Source organism: Vespa velutina, chromosome 7 (assembly GCF_912470025.1).
Source record: "Vespa velutina chromosome 7, iVesVel2.1, whole genome shotgun sequence".
NCBI lineage: Eukaryota > Metazoa > Arthropoda > Insecta > Hymenoptera > Vespidae > Vespa > Vespa velutina.
The window spans coordinates 5,076,525-5,094,033 of NC_062194.1; the positions used below are offsets into that span (position 1 = coordinate 5,076,525).

Below are 17,509 nucleotides of genomic sequence, written 5' to 3' on the forward strand. Positions count from 1 at the left end.
CAGATGAATCCATTCCTCGATGGTCTATACTGGAAAAGAAGAAGCTGAGGAGAAAATAAGATAAAGAAAGAAAATATATAAAATAAAACATAATATATATATATAGATTATAAATAGAATATAATAGAAAATAAATATGTATAAATAAATAAGAAAGCTAGATAAAGAAACGAAGAAAGAAGCAGCTCTGCACGATGCTGAAGAAGCAGCCCGCATCATCCCATGGGTCCTACCTAAGGCATATAAATCATAATTAATAAGAATATATTAATGACATAATTAAAAATATAAATACATAATTAAAAAGAAATAACATAATTAATATCTGAAAAGACATAATAAAAAGAAATAACATAATTAAATTCTGAAAAGACATAATAAAAAAGAATAACATAATTAAATTCTGAAAAGACATAATAAAAAGAAATAACATATTAATAACATAATTAAAAACATAATTAAAGACAAAAAATATTAGACAGAAAGGAAAGCTACAGAAAAATAAGAAAATACAAGCAGCTCTAGACGATGCTGAAAGAACAGTCCGCTTCATCTCATGGGTCCTACCTAATGCTTAAAAATTAAAATCAATAAGAATATATTAATAACCTAAAAACATAAAAACATAATTAAAAAGAAATAACAAATAAACATTAAAGAAACATAATTAAAAATAATATAATTAAAAATAAATAAAGAAACATAATAAAAATCTGAAAAGACATAATAAAAGAAAATAACATATTAATAACATAAGTAAAAACATAATTAAACATATTAACAATATAATTAAAAACATAATTAAATAAGAAAAATATTAGATAGAAAAGAAAGCTGCAGAAAGATAAGAAAATAGAAGCAGCTCTAGACGATGCTGAGACAGTAACCCGCACAGAGGCCCACACCCATGGCCCCATTACATGGGTCCCACCCGAGACTATAAATCATAATTAATAAGAGTATATTAATGATAAAATTAAAAACATAATTAAAAACGAAAAATATGAGATAGAAAAGAGTGCCGAAAAAAAAAGAAAAGAGTGCCCCAGAAAGAGAAGAAAGCGAAGTTTACACGATGCTGAGACAGCAACCCGCACAGAGGCCCTCACCCATGGGCCCCTTCCATGGGTCCCACCCGAGATATATAGAGGATAATTAATGAGAGTAAATTAGAATAAACAGAAATGACAGCGGACATAAAAGTATAATAGAAAAATTTCCTTTTCGTTTCTGTTAGAAATAATTGTACAATATATTTCTGTTATATTTCTTCTTTTGAAGAATTATTAACGATATAAAATGGAAATATGTTAATGTTTAGTTGGAATTAGATTGAAAAGATATTGGAAAAGTAATACAATATGCAGCCATTCGCTCGGTAATACTTGCATTTAAAAATTTACAATTGAACTTTGCAAGTAATACCGACCCAGGTCTCACTACGTGGAAGTTGCTGCATGTGGAGACCCACGGACTGACGGTGACTCTACTCTAAAATCCGCGTTCCGCGATACCGATCCGCGATACCTTTCCGCTTCAATGCATTGGCTTCTTAACTAACAGGGTATGCGTAGCTTAGCTACAGCACACCTCTTACAGATAGCTCCACCATTTGCACCGTCCGCTTCAGACATAACGGATTATTAAGCACATTCGAATTCGTGCTTTCCGAATTTCGAACAAACAAAGCGCACTCTTTAGAAATACTAATCGCGTCGCGACACTCACGTGTGTGTTATAATTACGTAGATTCTACTGTTAAGCCGAAATTCGCGAAGTACCCCCCTCGAAATATCGAAAAAATCAAACGAAGTCCACGGCAGGACCTTTAATCGCGCCCGAACACCCACGGAAGTGTTAGAAAAACGATGATTCTACTCTACAATTCGCGTTTTCGATTCGAACAATCAAACGTAATATAATCGCGCCCGAGAACACCCACGCCTGTGCCCGCCGACACGCGCGCCAGTGTTCTTCCTATCCTTCCCGTATTCGCGCTTAAAAATCGATGATGAATCCTGCCATGTGATGTATCATCCGGTCGCTGTTGAACCTATCCCTCGATGACCTATACTGTAAAAGAAAAAGATAAAGAGGAAATAAAAGAACAAAAAAATATATAAAACAGAATAATATATATGTACATATATAAAATACAAATAGAAAATAAATATATATAAATAGATGAGACCTAGAAAAAGAAACAAGAGATGCAGCATTATAAATCATAATCAAAAATATAATCAAAAACATAATTAAACACATAATTAAATATATAATTAGAAAGAAACAACATAAATAACATATTAATAACATAATTGAAAACATAATTAAAAATGAAAAATATGAGATAGAAACGAGAGCCGAATATAAAAAAGAGAGCCCCAGAAAGAGAAGAATAGAGAGCCCCAAAAAGATAAGACAAGAGAAACAGTTCTATATGATGCTGAGACAGCAACCCGCACAGAAGCCCTCCCCCACAGGCCCCACCCGTGGGTCCCACCCGAGATATGTAAAGGATAATCAATGAGAGTATATAAGAATAAATAGAAATGACAGTGGACATAAAAGAGAGATAGAAAAATTTTTATTTCGTTTCTCTGAGAAATTATTGTACAATAGATTTCTGCTATATTTCTTCTTTTGAAGTATTATTAGCTATATAAAATGAAAATATGTTAATGTTTAGTTGGAATTAGTTTGAAAAGATATTGGAAAAGTAATGCAATATGCAGCCATTAGCTCGGTAATACTTGCATTTAAAAATTTATAATTAGTCTTTCCAAGTATTATCGACCCAGGTCTCACTACGTGGAAGTTGCTGCATGTGGAGACCCACGGACTGACGGTTACTCTACTCTAAAATCCGCGTACCGCGATACCGATCCGCGATACCTTTCCGCTTCAATGCACTGGCTTCTTAACTAACAGGGTATGCGTAGCTTAGCCACAGCACACCTCTTACAGATAGCTCCACCGTTTGCACCGTCCGCTTCAGACATAACGGATTATTAAGCACATCCGAATTCGTGCTTTCCGAATTTCGAACAAACAAAGCGCACTCCTTAGAAATACTAATCGCGTCGCGACACTCACGTGTGTGTTATAATTACGTAGATTCTACTGTTAAGCCGAAATTCGCGAAGTACCCCCCTCGAAATATCGAAAAAATCAAACGAAGTCCACGGCAGGACCTTTAATCGCGCCCGAACACCCACGGAAGTGTTAGAAAAACGATGATTCTACTCTACAATTCGCGTTTTCGATTCGAACAATCAAACGTAATATAATCGCGCCCGAGAACACCCACGCCTGTGCCCGCCGACACGCGCGCCAGTGTTCTTCCTATCCTTCCCGTATTCGCGCTTAAAAATCGATGATGAATCTTGCCATGTGATGTATCATCCGGTCGCTGTTGAACCTATCCCTCGATGACCTATACTGTAAAAGAAAAAGATTAAGAGGAAATAAAAGAACAAAAAAATATATAAAACAGAATAATACATATGTACATATATAAAATACAAATAGAAAATAAATATATATAAATAGATGAGACCTAGAAAAAGAAACAAGAGATGCAGCATTATAAATCATAATCAAAAATATAATCAAAAACATAATTAAACACATAATTAAATATATAATTAGAAAGAAACAACATAAATAAATATTAAAAATACATAAATAACATATTAATAACATAATTGAAAACATAATTAAAAATGAAAAATATGAGATAGAAACGAGAGCCGAATATAAAAAAGAGAGCCCCAGAAAGAGAAGAATAGAGAGCCCCAAAAAGATAAGACAAGAGAAACAGTTCTATATGATGCTGAGACAGCAACCCGCACAGAAGCCCTCCCCCACAGGCCCCACCCGTGGGTCCCACCCGAGATATGTAAAGGATAATCAATGAGAGTATATAAGAATAAATAGAAATGACAGTGGACATAAAAGAGATAGAAAAATTTTTATTTCGTTTCTCTGAGAAATTATTGTACAATAGATTTCTGCTATATTTCTTCTTATGATGTATTATTAGCTATATAAAATGAAAATATATTAATGTTTAGTTGGCATTAGATTGAAAAGATAATGAAAAAGTTGTACAATATGCAGCCATTTGCTCGATAATACTTGTATTATAAGATTTATAATTAGACTTTGCAAGTATTAACGACCCAGGTCTCACTACGTGGAAGTTGCTGCATGTGGAGACCCACGGGCTAACGGTGATTCTAATTTACTCTAAAATCCGCGTTCCGCGATACCGATCCCTTATGCCTTTCGCTTCGGATATTTTGGGCATGGTTCAAAGCTAACAGGAAGTATCTAGCCTTAGCTACAGGGACTCCACTTACAGAAAGCTTTACCGTTCAACACCCTCGGCTCAGGCATAACGGATTATTAAGCACATCTGAATTCGTGCTTCCGAATTTCGAACAATCAAAGCGCATTTATCGCGTTCGCGGCACTCACATGTGTTATAATTATGTAGATTCTATTGTTCTATCCAAATTCGCGAAGTAATCTAATCGAAATGTCGAAGAAACAAAACGTAGTCCCCGGTAGGACTTTCAATCGTGCACGCGAACACTCACGTGTGTGTTAGAATAACGGTGACTCTAAGTTGAAATCCGAAGTGACATTAGTTAACCGGTATTTAGACTTCCGATGATATTTGCGGAGGGTTTTTACCCCTTCACACAAATATGAGGTTTATCATAATACCAGCTAGTTATGTACAGCACTACAAGGCAAGCCGTTCGCGCACCCCGAATTTCAACACTAAAACGAAGTCCATGATAGGACTTTTAATCGCGCCCGGACACCCACGCAAGTGTTCGGAAAACGGTGACTCTACTCTAAATAAACTAATCGAATATTCGAGCAAACAAAACGAAGTCCCCGGTAGGACTTTTAATCGCGCACGCGAACACTCACGTGAGTGTTAGAATAACGGTGACTCTAAGTTGAAATCCAAAGTGACATTAGTTAACCGGTATTTAGACTTCCAATGATATTTGCGGAGGGTTTTTACCCCTTCACACAAATATGAGGATTATCATAATACCAGCTAGTTATGTACAGCACTACAAGGCAAGCCGTTCGCGCACCCCGAATTTCAACACTAAAACGAAGTCCATGATAGGACTTTTAATCGCGCCCGGACACCCACGCAAGTATTCGGAAAACGGTGACTCTACTCTAAAAAAACGCGTTCGCGAGGTAATCTAATCGAATATTCGAGCAAATATAAACGAAGTCCCCGGTAGGACTTTTAAGTCGCGCCCGCGTTCATTCACGTGAGTGTTAGAAAAACGGTGACTCTACTCTAAATTCGCGTTTTCGATACGAACAATCAAACGAAGTTTAATCGCGCCCGAGAACACCCACGCTTGTGCACGCCGACACGCGCGTCAGTGTTCTTCCTATCCTTCCCGTATTCGCGCGTAAAAATCGATGATGGATCCTGCCATGCGATGTATCATCCGGCCGCAGGTGGACCCTATCCCTTGATGATCTATCCTGGAAAAGAAAAAGATAAGGAGAAAGCAAGAGAAAGAAAAAAGGAAGAAAATAGAAGATAATATGTACATAAAATATAAATAAAAAATAAATAAAATAGAAAGTAAATATATATAAATAGATAAGAGAGTTGCAGAAAGATGAGAAAATAGAAGCAACTCTGCACGATGTTGAAACAGCAGACCGCATCATCACATGGCTCCCACCTAAAACATTAATCATAATTAATAAAAATATATTAGTATCATAATTAAAACCATAATAAAAAGCATAATTAAAAACATTATTAAACAAGAAAAATATGAGTAATAAAAGAGAGCTGCTGAAAGATAAGAAAATAGAAGTAGCTCTGCACGCTGCTGAAACTACAGTCCGCTTCATCTCATGGGTCCTACCTAATACTTAAAAATTAAAATTAATAAGAACATATTAATAACAAACCTAAAAACATAAAAACATAATTAAAAAAAAATAACAAATAAATATTTAAAAAACATAATTAAAAAGAAATAACATTATTATATTCTGAAAAGACATAATAAAAAGAAATAACATATTAATAACACAATTAAAAATATAATTAAAGAAGAAAAATATGAGATAGAAAAGCAAACTGCAAAAAGATAAGAAAATAGAAGCAGCTCTTCATGACGCTGAAATAGCAGCCCGCATCTTCTAATGGTTCCTACATAAAACCTATAAATCATAATTAATAAGAATATATTAAAAACATAATTAAAAGGAAATAACAAATAAATATTAAAGAAACATAATTAAAAATAAATAACATAATAAAAATCTGAAAAGAAATAACATATTAATAACATAATTAAAAACATAATTAAAGAAGAAAAATATTAGATAGAAAAGAAAGCTGCAGAAAGATAAAATAGATGCAGCTCTACACGATGCTGAGACAGCAACCCGCACAGAAGCCCACACCCATGTCCCCATCCCATGGGTCCCACCCGAGACTTATAAATCATAATTAATAATATTAAATCAGTATGAAAAATATGAAATAGAAAAGAGAGCCCCAGAAAGAGAAAAAAAGAGAAGCAGCTCTATAAGATGCTGAAACAGTAACCCGCACAGAGGCCCACACCCATGGGCCCATCCCATGGGTCCCACCCGAGACTTATAAATCATAATTAATAATAGTAAATCAGTATGAAAAATATGAAATAGAAAAGAGAGCCCCAGAAAGAGAAAAAAAGAGAAGCAGCTCTATAAGATGCCGAAACAGTAACTCGCACGGAGGCCCACACCCATGGGCCCTTCCCATGGGTCCCACCCGAGACTTATAAATCATAATTAATAATAGTAAATAAGAATGAAAAATATGAAATAGAAAAGAGAGCCCCAGAAAAAGAAGAAAAGAGAAGCAGCTCTATAAGATGCTAAGACAGCAACCTGCACAGAGGCCCACACCCATGGGCTCCTCCCATGGGTTCCTCCCGAGATATATATAGAAGATAATTAATGACAGTAAATAAGAAAAAATAGAAATGACAGTAATTATACGAACGATAAAATGCTGAATTTTATTTGATTAAACCTAAGAAAAATAAAAGATTAATTAAAATGAAATGAAATATTCTGAACACAGATATAAATAAATATTATTCTCTTTGAAAGAAATATTATATTTATTAATCGATAATATTTGATAATATATGTACATGTTCTCTATAACGTTGCTAAAGATATCCTATTATTTAAATATTAATTAATTATTCCTTCACGTGTTCGCGAATCCACGATCCAGACTTAGCTGAAAAGAAATAAGGAAAGAAAAAAGAAGTATATATGTATATTAATTATACGAATGATAAAATGCTCAATTTAATTTGATTAAACTTAAGAAAAATAAACGATTAATATAAATAAATATTATTCTCTCTGAAAGAAATATTATTATATCTATTAATCGATAGTAAATGACAATATATGTGTATGATTTTTATAACGGTGCTAAGAATAGCTTATTATTTAAATATTAATTAATTATACTTTACGTATATCGTACATTGTTTAAATGTTAAGATAATCCTATTTATTAATTATTCCTTCCCGTGTTCGCGATCCCACAACTTAGAGCTAGCTAAAAAGAAATAAGGAAAACGAAAGAATATGTATATATGTATATTAATTATACGAAGGACAAAATTCTGAATACTGATCTAAAGAAATATTATATTACTTTTACATTTCATAGATATGTGATTTTAATTTAAAACTCGATTTTATTAAAATAAAATTATGAATTTAATTGAACTTTAGAAAAGAAAAAATGTACACAATTTATCATTCGACTTTAACGTAAAATTTGATTTTAATAAACTAGAATTATGAATTCAATTGAATTTTAAAAAAGAGAAAATATGTAAAATTTATGTCTCGAATGTAATATTAAAAATGTATAAAATATGAAATAATCGTATTTGCGTACGCGTGGCAATATCGGAATGTTATTTACGGAATGTTATTTTATCTCAGTTTTTTAAATCTACACCCCCTACACCCATCACCATAAGAGCATTTTGAGTGACAACATGGTAAAATTAAAGTACGACTAAGAGTTATTCTCGAAAGTTTTTAGTGAACTTTCGAAAATAACTTAGTAGCCTAATAGTTGCCCTCTTGAGCCACATATTGTGGGGGCCTCTTCGGTATATAACCTCTTCTTTGGTTCGTGCTTCAACCTAATTGATTATCACTCTAAAGCTGTAACGACAAAATTTGATTTCAAATTCTAAGATATGAAAGATAAAATCCTTACACAACCCTAATTTACCTGAAAAAAATATTTATTATTATTAAATCAGAAATTGATTATTATATTTTCGAAAGATATTTATTGGCTAAACGTAAAAAATTGAAATTAATATATTAATCGCTGAAAATCCTGAGCTAAAAATTAATTAATTTATCATCTAGGCCTCGGACTATGACTCTATAAGTCTCTTTATTTTTTAACAATTATTCTACTCGACTTTATTCTTTCAAAAGCAATGACTCTATCGAGACTTTTCTTTTATTAATTCAAATTGATTAAATATTTAATTCGTTATTATTTAAAAATATAAAGAAATTCCTTGAACGCTCTTTTTTTACAAACGATAGTTTTAATTATTATAAAGAAATCATGCACGGTATCGTTTGTAATCAAGAGACTATCCATCGCGAATATCTTCTTGTTCATTCTTTATTAAAACTCATGAATAACGATTCTTTGATATTTCCGCGCGAGCAAAATATTTAAAAATGGATATATTCCAAATTTGAAATAATTATAAACGCGTTTGAACAAGAAGACCCTATCCTAATCTAATAAATAAATAAAAAAATAAAAAACCATTCACGAGTAAATCTCCGAAAAAATTTACTTGTGGTCACTCAATGCTCTTTTACTAATTAATTACAACCAATCACCCGTGCCAATTCGGACCTTTCGTCCTCGACATGATTGAGTGATCGGAGGGACTTAAAATTTCACTCACAACTTAAGAAGTTCTGCGATGGCTCCAAAATAATCGTCCACGATTTAATCGAAATTGTTGATTAGGTAGGTCGACATCGAAGTTGATCAAAATCCTCTTCAATGATGCACTGATTCTATTGCGCGATAAATAATTTTCGACAAACGGTCACTGAATTTACTTCGCCAAACTATACTGTCCTTTGCAAATACAGTCTATGTGACTGATAAAAAAATGAAACGTTTTACTGAATAAACACTGATTCTAACGATTGCATTGCACGCAATCGATGCAAATATACTTGTTGTTTAAATCGCAGAACCCGAACGAACAAAAACTGCTTCTACTTCGCGATATTCTTATTTAAGCGATACCGAAAATATTCGATTAAATCAATTAATTATTTTTAAAATTACGGAAATTATTAATTTATGAGTTTTCGCGATTAAAAATAGAGAGTACGATGTGCACTGGTCGAAATGCAGAAGTAAACTAACTCGCGAATTGTCAAAGTTAATCGAAGGACCGTTTATGTTTATATTGCAGAAGGGCAACAAACCCGAGATTAAAATTTTGAAGTACTGGAATCTTATATCAAAATTATTTTGAATTTTTCGTGCAATTCTTTATTTATAATGTTTAAATGAATCTACTATTGTTTAAATATTGCTTTATTATACTTCGTATACGTTAAAGATTGTTTAATTATTTTAAAAATTACCGAAATTATTAATTTATAAGTTGTCGCGATCAGAATTAGAGAGTACGATGTGCACTGGTCGAAGTGCAGAAGTAAACTAACTCGCGAATCGTCAAAGTTAATCGAAGGACCGTTTATGTTTATATTGCAGAAGGCCAACAAACCCGAGATTAATATTTTGAAGTACTGGAATCTAATATCAAAATTATTTTGAATTTTTCGTGCAATTCTTTATTTATAATGTTTAAATGAATCTGCTATTGTTTAAATATTGCTTTATTATACTTCGTATACGTTAAAGATTGTTTAATTAATTTAGAAATTCCTGAAATTATTAATTTATAAGTTTTCGCGATTAAAAATAGAGAGTATGATGTGCACAGGTCGGAGTGCAGAAGTAAACTAACTCGCGAATCGTCAAAGTTAATCGAAGGACCGTTTATGTTTATATTGCAGAAGGCCAACAAACCCGAGATTAATATTTTGAAGTACTGGAATCTAATATCAAAATTATTTTGAATTTTCGTGCAATTCTTTATTTATAATGTTTAAATGAATCTGCTATTGCTTAAATATTGCTTTATTATACTTCGTATACGTTAAAGATTGTTTAATTAATTTAGAAATTCCTGAAATTATTAATTTATAAGTTGTCGCGATCAGAATTAGAGAGTACGATGTGCACTGGTCGAAGTGCAGAAGTAAACTAACTCGCGAATCGTCAAAGTTACTCGAAGGACCGTTTATGTTTATATTGCAGAAGGCCAACAAACCCGAGATTAATATTTTGAAGTACTGGAATCTAATATCAAAATTATTTTGAATTTTTCGTGCAATTCTTTATTTATAATGTTTAAATGAACCTGCTATTGTTTAAATATTGCTTTATTATACTTCGTATACGTTAAAGATTGTTTAATTATTTTAAAAATTACCGAAATTATTAATTTATAAGTTTTCGCGATTAAAAATGAGAGTATGATGTGCACAGGTCGGAGTGCAGAAGTAAACTAACTCGCGAATCGTCAAAGTTAATCGAAGGACCGTTTATGTTTATATTGCAGAAGGCCAACAAACCCGAGATTAATATTTTGAAGTACTGGAATCTAATATCAAAATTATTTTGAATTTTTCGTGCAATTCTTTATTTATAATGTTTAAATGAATCTGCTATTGTTTAAATATTGCTTTATTATACTTCGTATACGTTAAAGATTGTTTAATTATTTTAAAAATTACCGAAATTATTAATTTATAAGTTGTCGCGATCAGAATTAGAGAGTACGATGTGCACTGGTCGAAGTGCAGAAGTAAACTAACTCGCGAATCGTCAAAGTTACTCGAAGGACCGTTTATGTTTATATTGCAGAAGGCCAACAAACCCGAGATTAATATTTTGAAGTACTTGAATCTTATATTAAAATTATTTTGAATTTTTCGTGCAATTCTTTATTTATAATGTTTAAATGAATCTGCTATTGCTTAAATATTGCTTTATTATACTTCGTATACGTTAAAGATTGTTTAATTATTTTAAAAATTACCGAAATTATTAATTTATAAGTTTTCGCGATTAAAAATGAGAGTATGATGTGCACTGGTCGGAGTGCGGAAGTAAACTAACTCGCGAATCGTCAAAGTTAATCGAAGGACCGTTTATGTTTATATTGCAGAAGGCCAACAAACCCGAGATTAATATTTTGAAGTACTGGAATCTAATATCAAAATTATTTTGAATTTTTCGTGCAATTCTTTATTTATAATGTTTAAATGAATCTGGTATTGTTTAAATATTGCTTTATTATACTTCGTATACGTTAAAGATTGTTTAATTAATTTAGAAATTCCTGAAATTATTAATTTATAAGTTGTCGCGATCAGAATTAGAGAGTACGATGTGCACTGGTCGAAGTGCAGGAGTAAACTAACTCGCGAATCGTCAAAGTTAATCGAAGGACCGTTTATGTTTATATTGCAGAAGGCCAACAAGTCCGAGATTAAAATTTTGAAGTACTTGAATCTTATATTAAAATTATTTTGAATTTTTCGTGCAATTCTTTATTTATAATGTTTAAATGAATCTGCTATTGTTTAAATATTGCTTTATTATACTTCGTATACGTTAAAGATTGTTTAATTAATTTAGAAATTCCTGAAATTATTAATTTATAAGTTTTCGCGATTAAAAATAGAGAGTATGATGTGCACAGGTCGGAGTGCAGAAGTAAACTAACTCGCGAATCGTCAAAGTTACTCGAAGGACCGTTTATGTTTATATTGCAGAAGGCCAACAAACCCGAGATTAATATTTTGAAGTACTGGAATCTAATATCAAAATTATTTTGAATTTTTCGTGCAATTCTTTATTTATAATGTTTAAATGAACCTGCTATTGTTTAAATATTGCTTTATTATACTTCGTATACGTTAAAGATTGTTTAATTATTTTAAAAATTACCGAAATTATTAATTTATAAGTTTTCGCGATTAAAAATGAGAGTATGATGTGCACAGGTCGGAGTGCAGAAGTAAACTAACTCGCGAATCGTCAAAGTTAATCGAAGGACCGTTTATGTTTATATTGCAGAAGGCCAACAAACCCGAGATTAATATTTTGAAGTACTGGAATCTAATATCAAAATTATTTTGAATTTTTCGTGCAATTCTTTATTTATAATGTTTAAATGAATCTGGTATTGTTTAAATATTGCTTTATTATACTTCGTATACGTTAAAGATTGTTTAATTAATTTAGAAATTCCTGAAATTATTAATTTATAAGTTGTCGCGATCAGAATTAGAGAGTACGATGTGCACTGGTCGAAGTGCAGGAGTAAACTAACTCGCGAATCGTCAAAGTTAATCGAAGGACCGTTTATGTTTATATTGCAGAAGGCCAACAAGTCCGAGATTAAAATTTTGAAGTACTTGAATCTTATATTAAAATTATTTTGAATTTTTCGTGCAATTCTTTATTTATAATGTTTAAATGAATCTGCTATTGTTTAAATATTGCTTTATTATACTTCGTATACGTTAAAGATTGTTTAATTATTTTAAAAATTACCGAAATTATTAATTTATAAGTTTTCGCGATTAAAAATAGAGAGTATGATGTGCACTGGTCGGAGTGCGGAAGTAAACTAACTCGCGAATCGTCAAAGTTAATCGAAGGACCGTTTATGTTTATATTGCAGAAGGCCAACAAACCCGAGATTAATATTTTGAAGTACTGGAATCTAATATCAAAATTATTTTGAATTTTTCGTGCAATTCTTTATTTATAATGTTTAAATGAATCTGCTATTGTTTAAATATTGCTTTATTATACTTCGTATACGTTAAAGATTGTTTAATTAATTTAGAAATTTCTGAAATTATTAATTTATAAGTTGTCGCGATTAAAAATAGAGAGTACGATGTGCACTGGTCGGAGTGCAAAAAAAAACTAACTCTTGAATCGTCGAAGTTACTCGAAGGACCGTTTATGTTTATATTGCAGAAGGCCAACAAACCCAAGATTAAAATTCTAAAGTACTGGAATTTTATATGAAAATTAATTGAAGTTTATCGTTCGTGTATTCATATTAATATTTAAACGAATGTGCTATTGTTTAAATATTAGTCTATTATATTTCGCGTACGTTAAAAATTGTTTAAATAATCAGAAAATTATCGAATGTATTAATTTATGAGTTCTCGTGTTTAGAAAGAGAGCGAGTCGTTGTGTACTAGTCGAAGTGTAAATGAAAACTATCTCGGTAATCATCAAAGTTAATAGAAGTACCGTTTATGTTTATATGGCACAAGATCAACAAACCCGAGATAAAATTTTAAAGCATAGGAATTTTAAATTACGATTGTTTTAAGTTTCTGGTGCGTTTTTGTTTTTTTTTAATGATTAAACGAATGTGCTATTGTTTAAATATTACTTTATTTTACTCTGTATACATTATTTATATATCGAAATTATTAGAAATTAATATTTTCGATATATAAAGTAATATTTAAACTTTTAAAGTCCGTATATGTTTATATGGCACAAGGCCAACTATCCCGACGTAGAAATTTTTAAATATTAAAATTTTAAATTAGAATTATTTCATGTTTCTCGCTCGTTACCGTCTTTCTAATATTTAAACGAATGTATTTTAAATATTTTAAATACTATTGTTTAAATATTAGTTTATTGTATTGTTTGGACATCGAGGATTGTTTAAGTAAATGAAACTTAATATGAAACTTATCTCTAAGAACAATTTACAAGATGGCTTTGTGGCCTTACTTAAATTATCATTTTTAAAAGAAGACCGTATTCATCAAAATCTATCAAGAATCACGCCTTTACTCATCGTTGTTATAAACCATTACAAAATCAGGGATGGTGAAGTCTCATGAAAAAAAAAAATGGAAATTCTTGAGTAATAAATAGTAGTTATTTTCCGATATTAAGATTAAAGAAGTTATATCTTTTTAAAGTTTTGTATAATATCAGATAAGAATTATACTTTAAATTTCTTATGGCGTAAGTATAAAGTTATAGAGTTTATTTCATAGAAATTGCTGACGCCGGATCCCATCCAGGTTGAAAAAGCTCTACAGATAAGGGAGTGCAATGTGATGATGGTTGATCTTTCATATACATAGTTGCCTATAAAATGTAAACATTAGAATATCCATATATCAAATATTACGTTTTTATCTATTTTTGATTTTTCAATCTATTATAATATATATATGTAATAATATATATATATATATATAAATAAATTCATTTACTACCAAAAAGATAGTGAGTTGTTGCTTGGTTTTTATATCGCAATCCTGACCAAGATTACAAGGGTAAGATATTTGCTCATCATTTGCTGGATTTTCAATTGTTATTAATTCCAAACAATGTTTTTCATCAATTTCAAGTGCCTCTACTATCAATCCTGGAAAAAAAAATTATTTTTATATAACTATATAGTTTGAGAAATTAATTGTATCTTCTGTTATTATTTATATTTTACTTACTTCTTGTATCAATATTCGCAGAAAGAAACTTATTTAAAACACCTAACGAATCAGAATCTTCTGAGAAAAGATATGGATAACGTCTTAATAATAGCTTTGTAAGCAACATGTTGCCACGATTTCCCGATAAAATGTTAGGAGGACTACAGACAATTTCATCATTTGTTCTTCTTATTAACAATACTGTCCCATCATACCTTAATTTATACATTAATTATTACATTCACAATACTAACATTCATAATAATGATGTATATTATAAATGAATATTAAATTATGATATAATAAATATGTAGCACCATACCTATTTAACTGTTCTGCTATATTTAAATTAAAATGTAATCTGATAACATGTTGCACTATTCCTTTCAATGAAGGCATTGTCATAATGGCTAATGGAAGTATATCATCGAATGTAGCATCTAGTATCTACAATAAAAGTGGTTGTTGTAATAAGTTTAATATAAGTTAAATAATAATAATAATTATTACCAAGCTTTGTATAGATGGATAATTCATAGCTGCCCAAGTGGCTGTATATCCACCAATACTCCATCCATAAAGTATTATTTTTTTTTCAGGAAACATTAATTGATGTTTTGCAAATTGCATTATACAATCAATAGCATTTTCCTCTTGTACTGGATATGGTTCACCCTTTGTGGTCAGTTTGATGTCTTACTGTTAGTCATATATGAATATAGGTTGGCCGAAGAAGAAGTCTTGCCATTACTACAACTATGTATAAAATATATTCTAATTTTAAGATATTTATCTTTACTTGTACAAAGGTTAAGAGCTAAAAAATTCTATTACATACAAATTTTACATTAATAATAACAAAATAACATATGAGTAATAGCAATTCTTCTCAACGGAGTGTATTTATTATAATACTCATCTAGCTCACTCATTTGCAAGCAGACAACTTACAGTACTACTACCAAAACCTGGATGATTCCATCCTAAGACTGAATAACCTTTGTTCAATGGGGTTGATATAATACCAGTTTCATAAAACCCACAATTTCCTTCGCATGTGATGACAAGTATGTCACCATTAGTGGTTCTATAAAAAATAATATTTATGGTATCACCATACCTTTATCTCTACTTTTGTATCTACAGAGAAAACAGATTTATATTACTTTTTCCTCTGATCAACAAACATTGTATCAATTTCATTTCGATCACAAGTTACCAATTTAAATCTTTCTCCTCCCTGTTTTATTAAATCTACTCTACCCTTCAATAACATCGGATCTATAATAAGAACATCTAATTATTTAAAAAACAAGCATTCAATATAAAAAGTTTTAACTTACGTAGTGCCCAATTAATAATAGAGACACTGCCAGGATAAATTAATTTGACAGCAAAAGTGCATGCTATAATGCAAGACAAGGCTACCTTTATTCCATTATTGGATTTTATTTCTTCTAGTCTTAACTTTTTTCTGTTCTTTTCTCTAATAAAAAATATCATAATACATATGACATTAAAATCATTATTGTTAGAATCGCTTTTTAATAGATATACATTTTACTTTTTAAAATACATTACCCTTGTAAGGTAGTAACTACAAATTCTACAGGCCAAAGATGAAATTCAAAGTCATATTTGCATAACTCTTGTTTTGTTGTTACATTATAATTTGTATTACAATTTCTTAATGTTTTTAAGAATTTGGAATAGATTGCATTATTAGCTCTGGAGTAACCACGTGCTGCTAGCGAAGCAATTAAAATTATACCTGCACTGGCTGCAACTTTGCTTAAATTATATATTATATCCATTACAGAATAGCTATTCCGATACATAAATACAGCAGCAGATGTAAAGGCATAATAACTTATGGACCATACTGCAGTAAACTGAAAAATCAAGTTATAAATTTATATCAGTATTTAATATATAAAGATCATGTATAATATATTTTAAACAAGAAAATATCATTATATATATTTTTGTAATAAAATACTTATACTTAACTACAAATTTCATAGCAACTGAATAATAAAAAATAAAGTAATATTTTTAATAAAATATAAATTAATTCTAATGTTAAAAACATTACTTTTTAAATTTATTACAGTTAGTATTTATATATAACTGAAGGCATAATATTATAAAAAATGTAATGTAAATTAATAACAACAACATAGATAGATTGAATTTTTATGATATTTGAATAACTTAATATGAATGAGCATATACAATTTGATAAGAATTATTATCATAAAATTCTTTATTAAAGTCTCACCGAAATTATTACCCAATCACTCCATCGTTCTAATACTTTTGGTTCGTATGATTTCTGTAAATTAAAATGATCATAACCTCCAAAAATGTACAAATAAATATAATCAAATAATATATTATAATTACATCAATAAGTCGTCCAGTTGTCGTAATTTCGTAAATTTTAAAAAGACGTGGCCCAAGAGTGTAGTAAAATAATATTTTCATTAACGACATATTTTATTTGCTTTTATAGTTATCACATAAACTTCGACAACTCACTCTTCGGAATTATAGTTAAAGAAACCAAGAGAAACTATAAAATCACATAGAACTGCTGTATAAGCACAGTACTCGATTATGCGTAGTAAAACAAAATAATATTATGACGTCTATAAAAGATTTAGTTAAATAATATCACTCCAATTTGTCATTATTTTTATACATTTATATTATTTTTTAATATTTTCTTTATAACGAACAATAATATGATTATTTAATTTCATAAAAGATCTGCTTATCTACATATATATCGATA

General features: G+C 30.3%; 1 protein-coding gene across 1 annotated transcript; it reads right to left on the reverse strand.

The window, feature by feature from the left end:
- Positions 1–13,629: 13,629 nt before the first annotated feature.
- LOC124950413 (phosphatidylserine lipase ABHD16A) lies at positions 13,630–17,448 on the reverse strand. Its single transcript, XM_047497056.1, has 11 exons — positions 17,119–17,448; positions 16,994–17,047; positions 16,294–16,604; positions 16,056–16,198; positions 15,879–15,993; positions 15,664–15,799; positions 15,223–15,387; positions 15,035–15,159; positions 14,731–14,927; positions 14,497–14,648; positions 13,630–14,365 (listed from the first exon to the last, which is right to left on the reverse strand). The coding sequence occupies exons 1-11, from the start codon at positions 17,206–17,208 to the stop codon at positions 14,261–14,263; spliced, it is 1,593 nt and encodes a 530-aa protein (XP_047353012.1). The 5' UTR covers positions 17,209–17,448; the 3' UTR covers positions 13,630–14,260.
- Between the last annotated feature and the right edge of the window lie 61 nt (positions 17,449–17,509).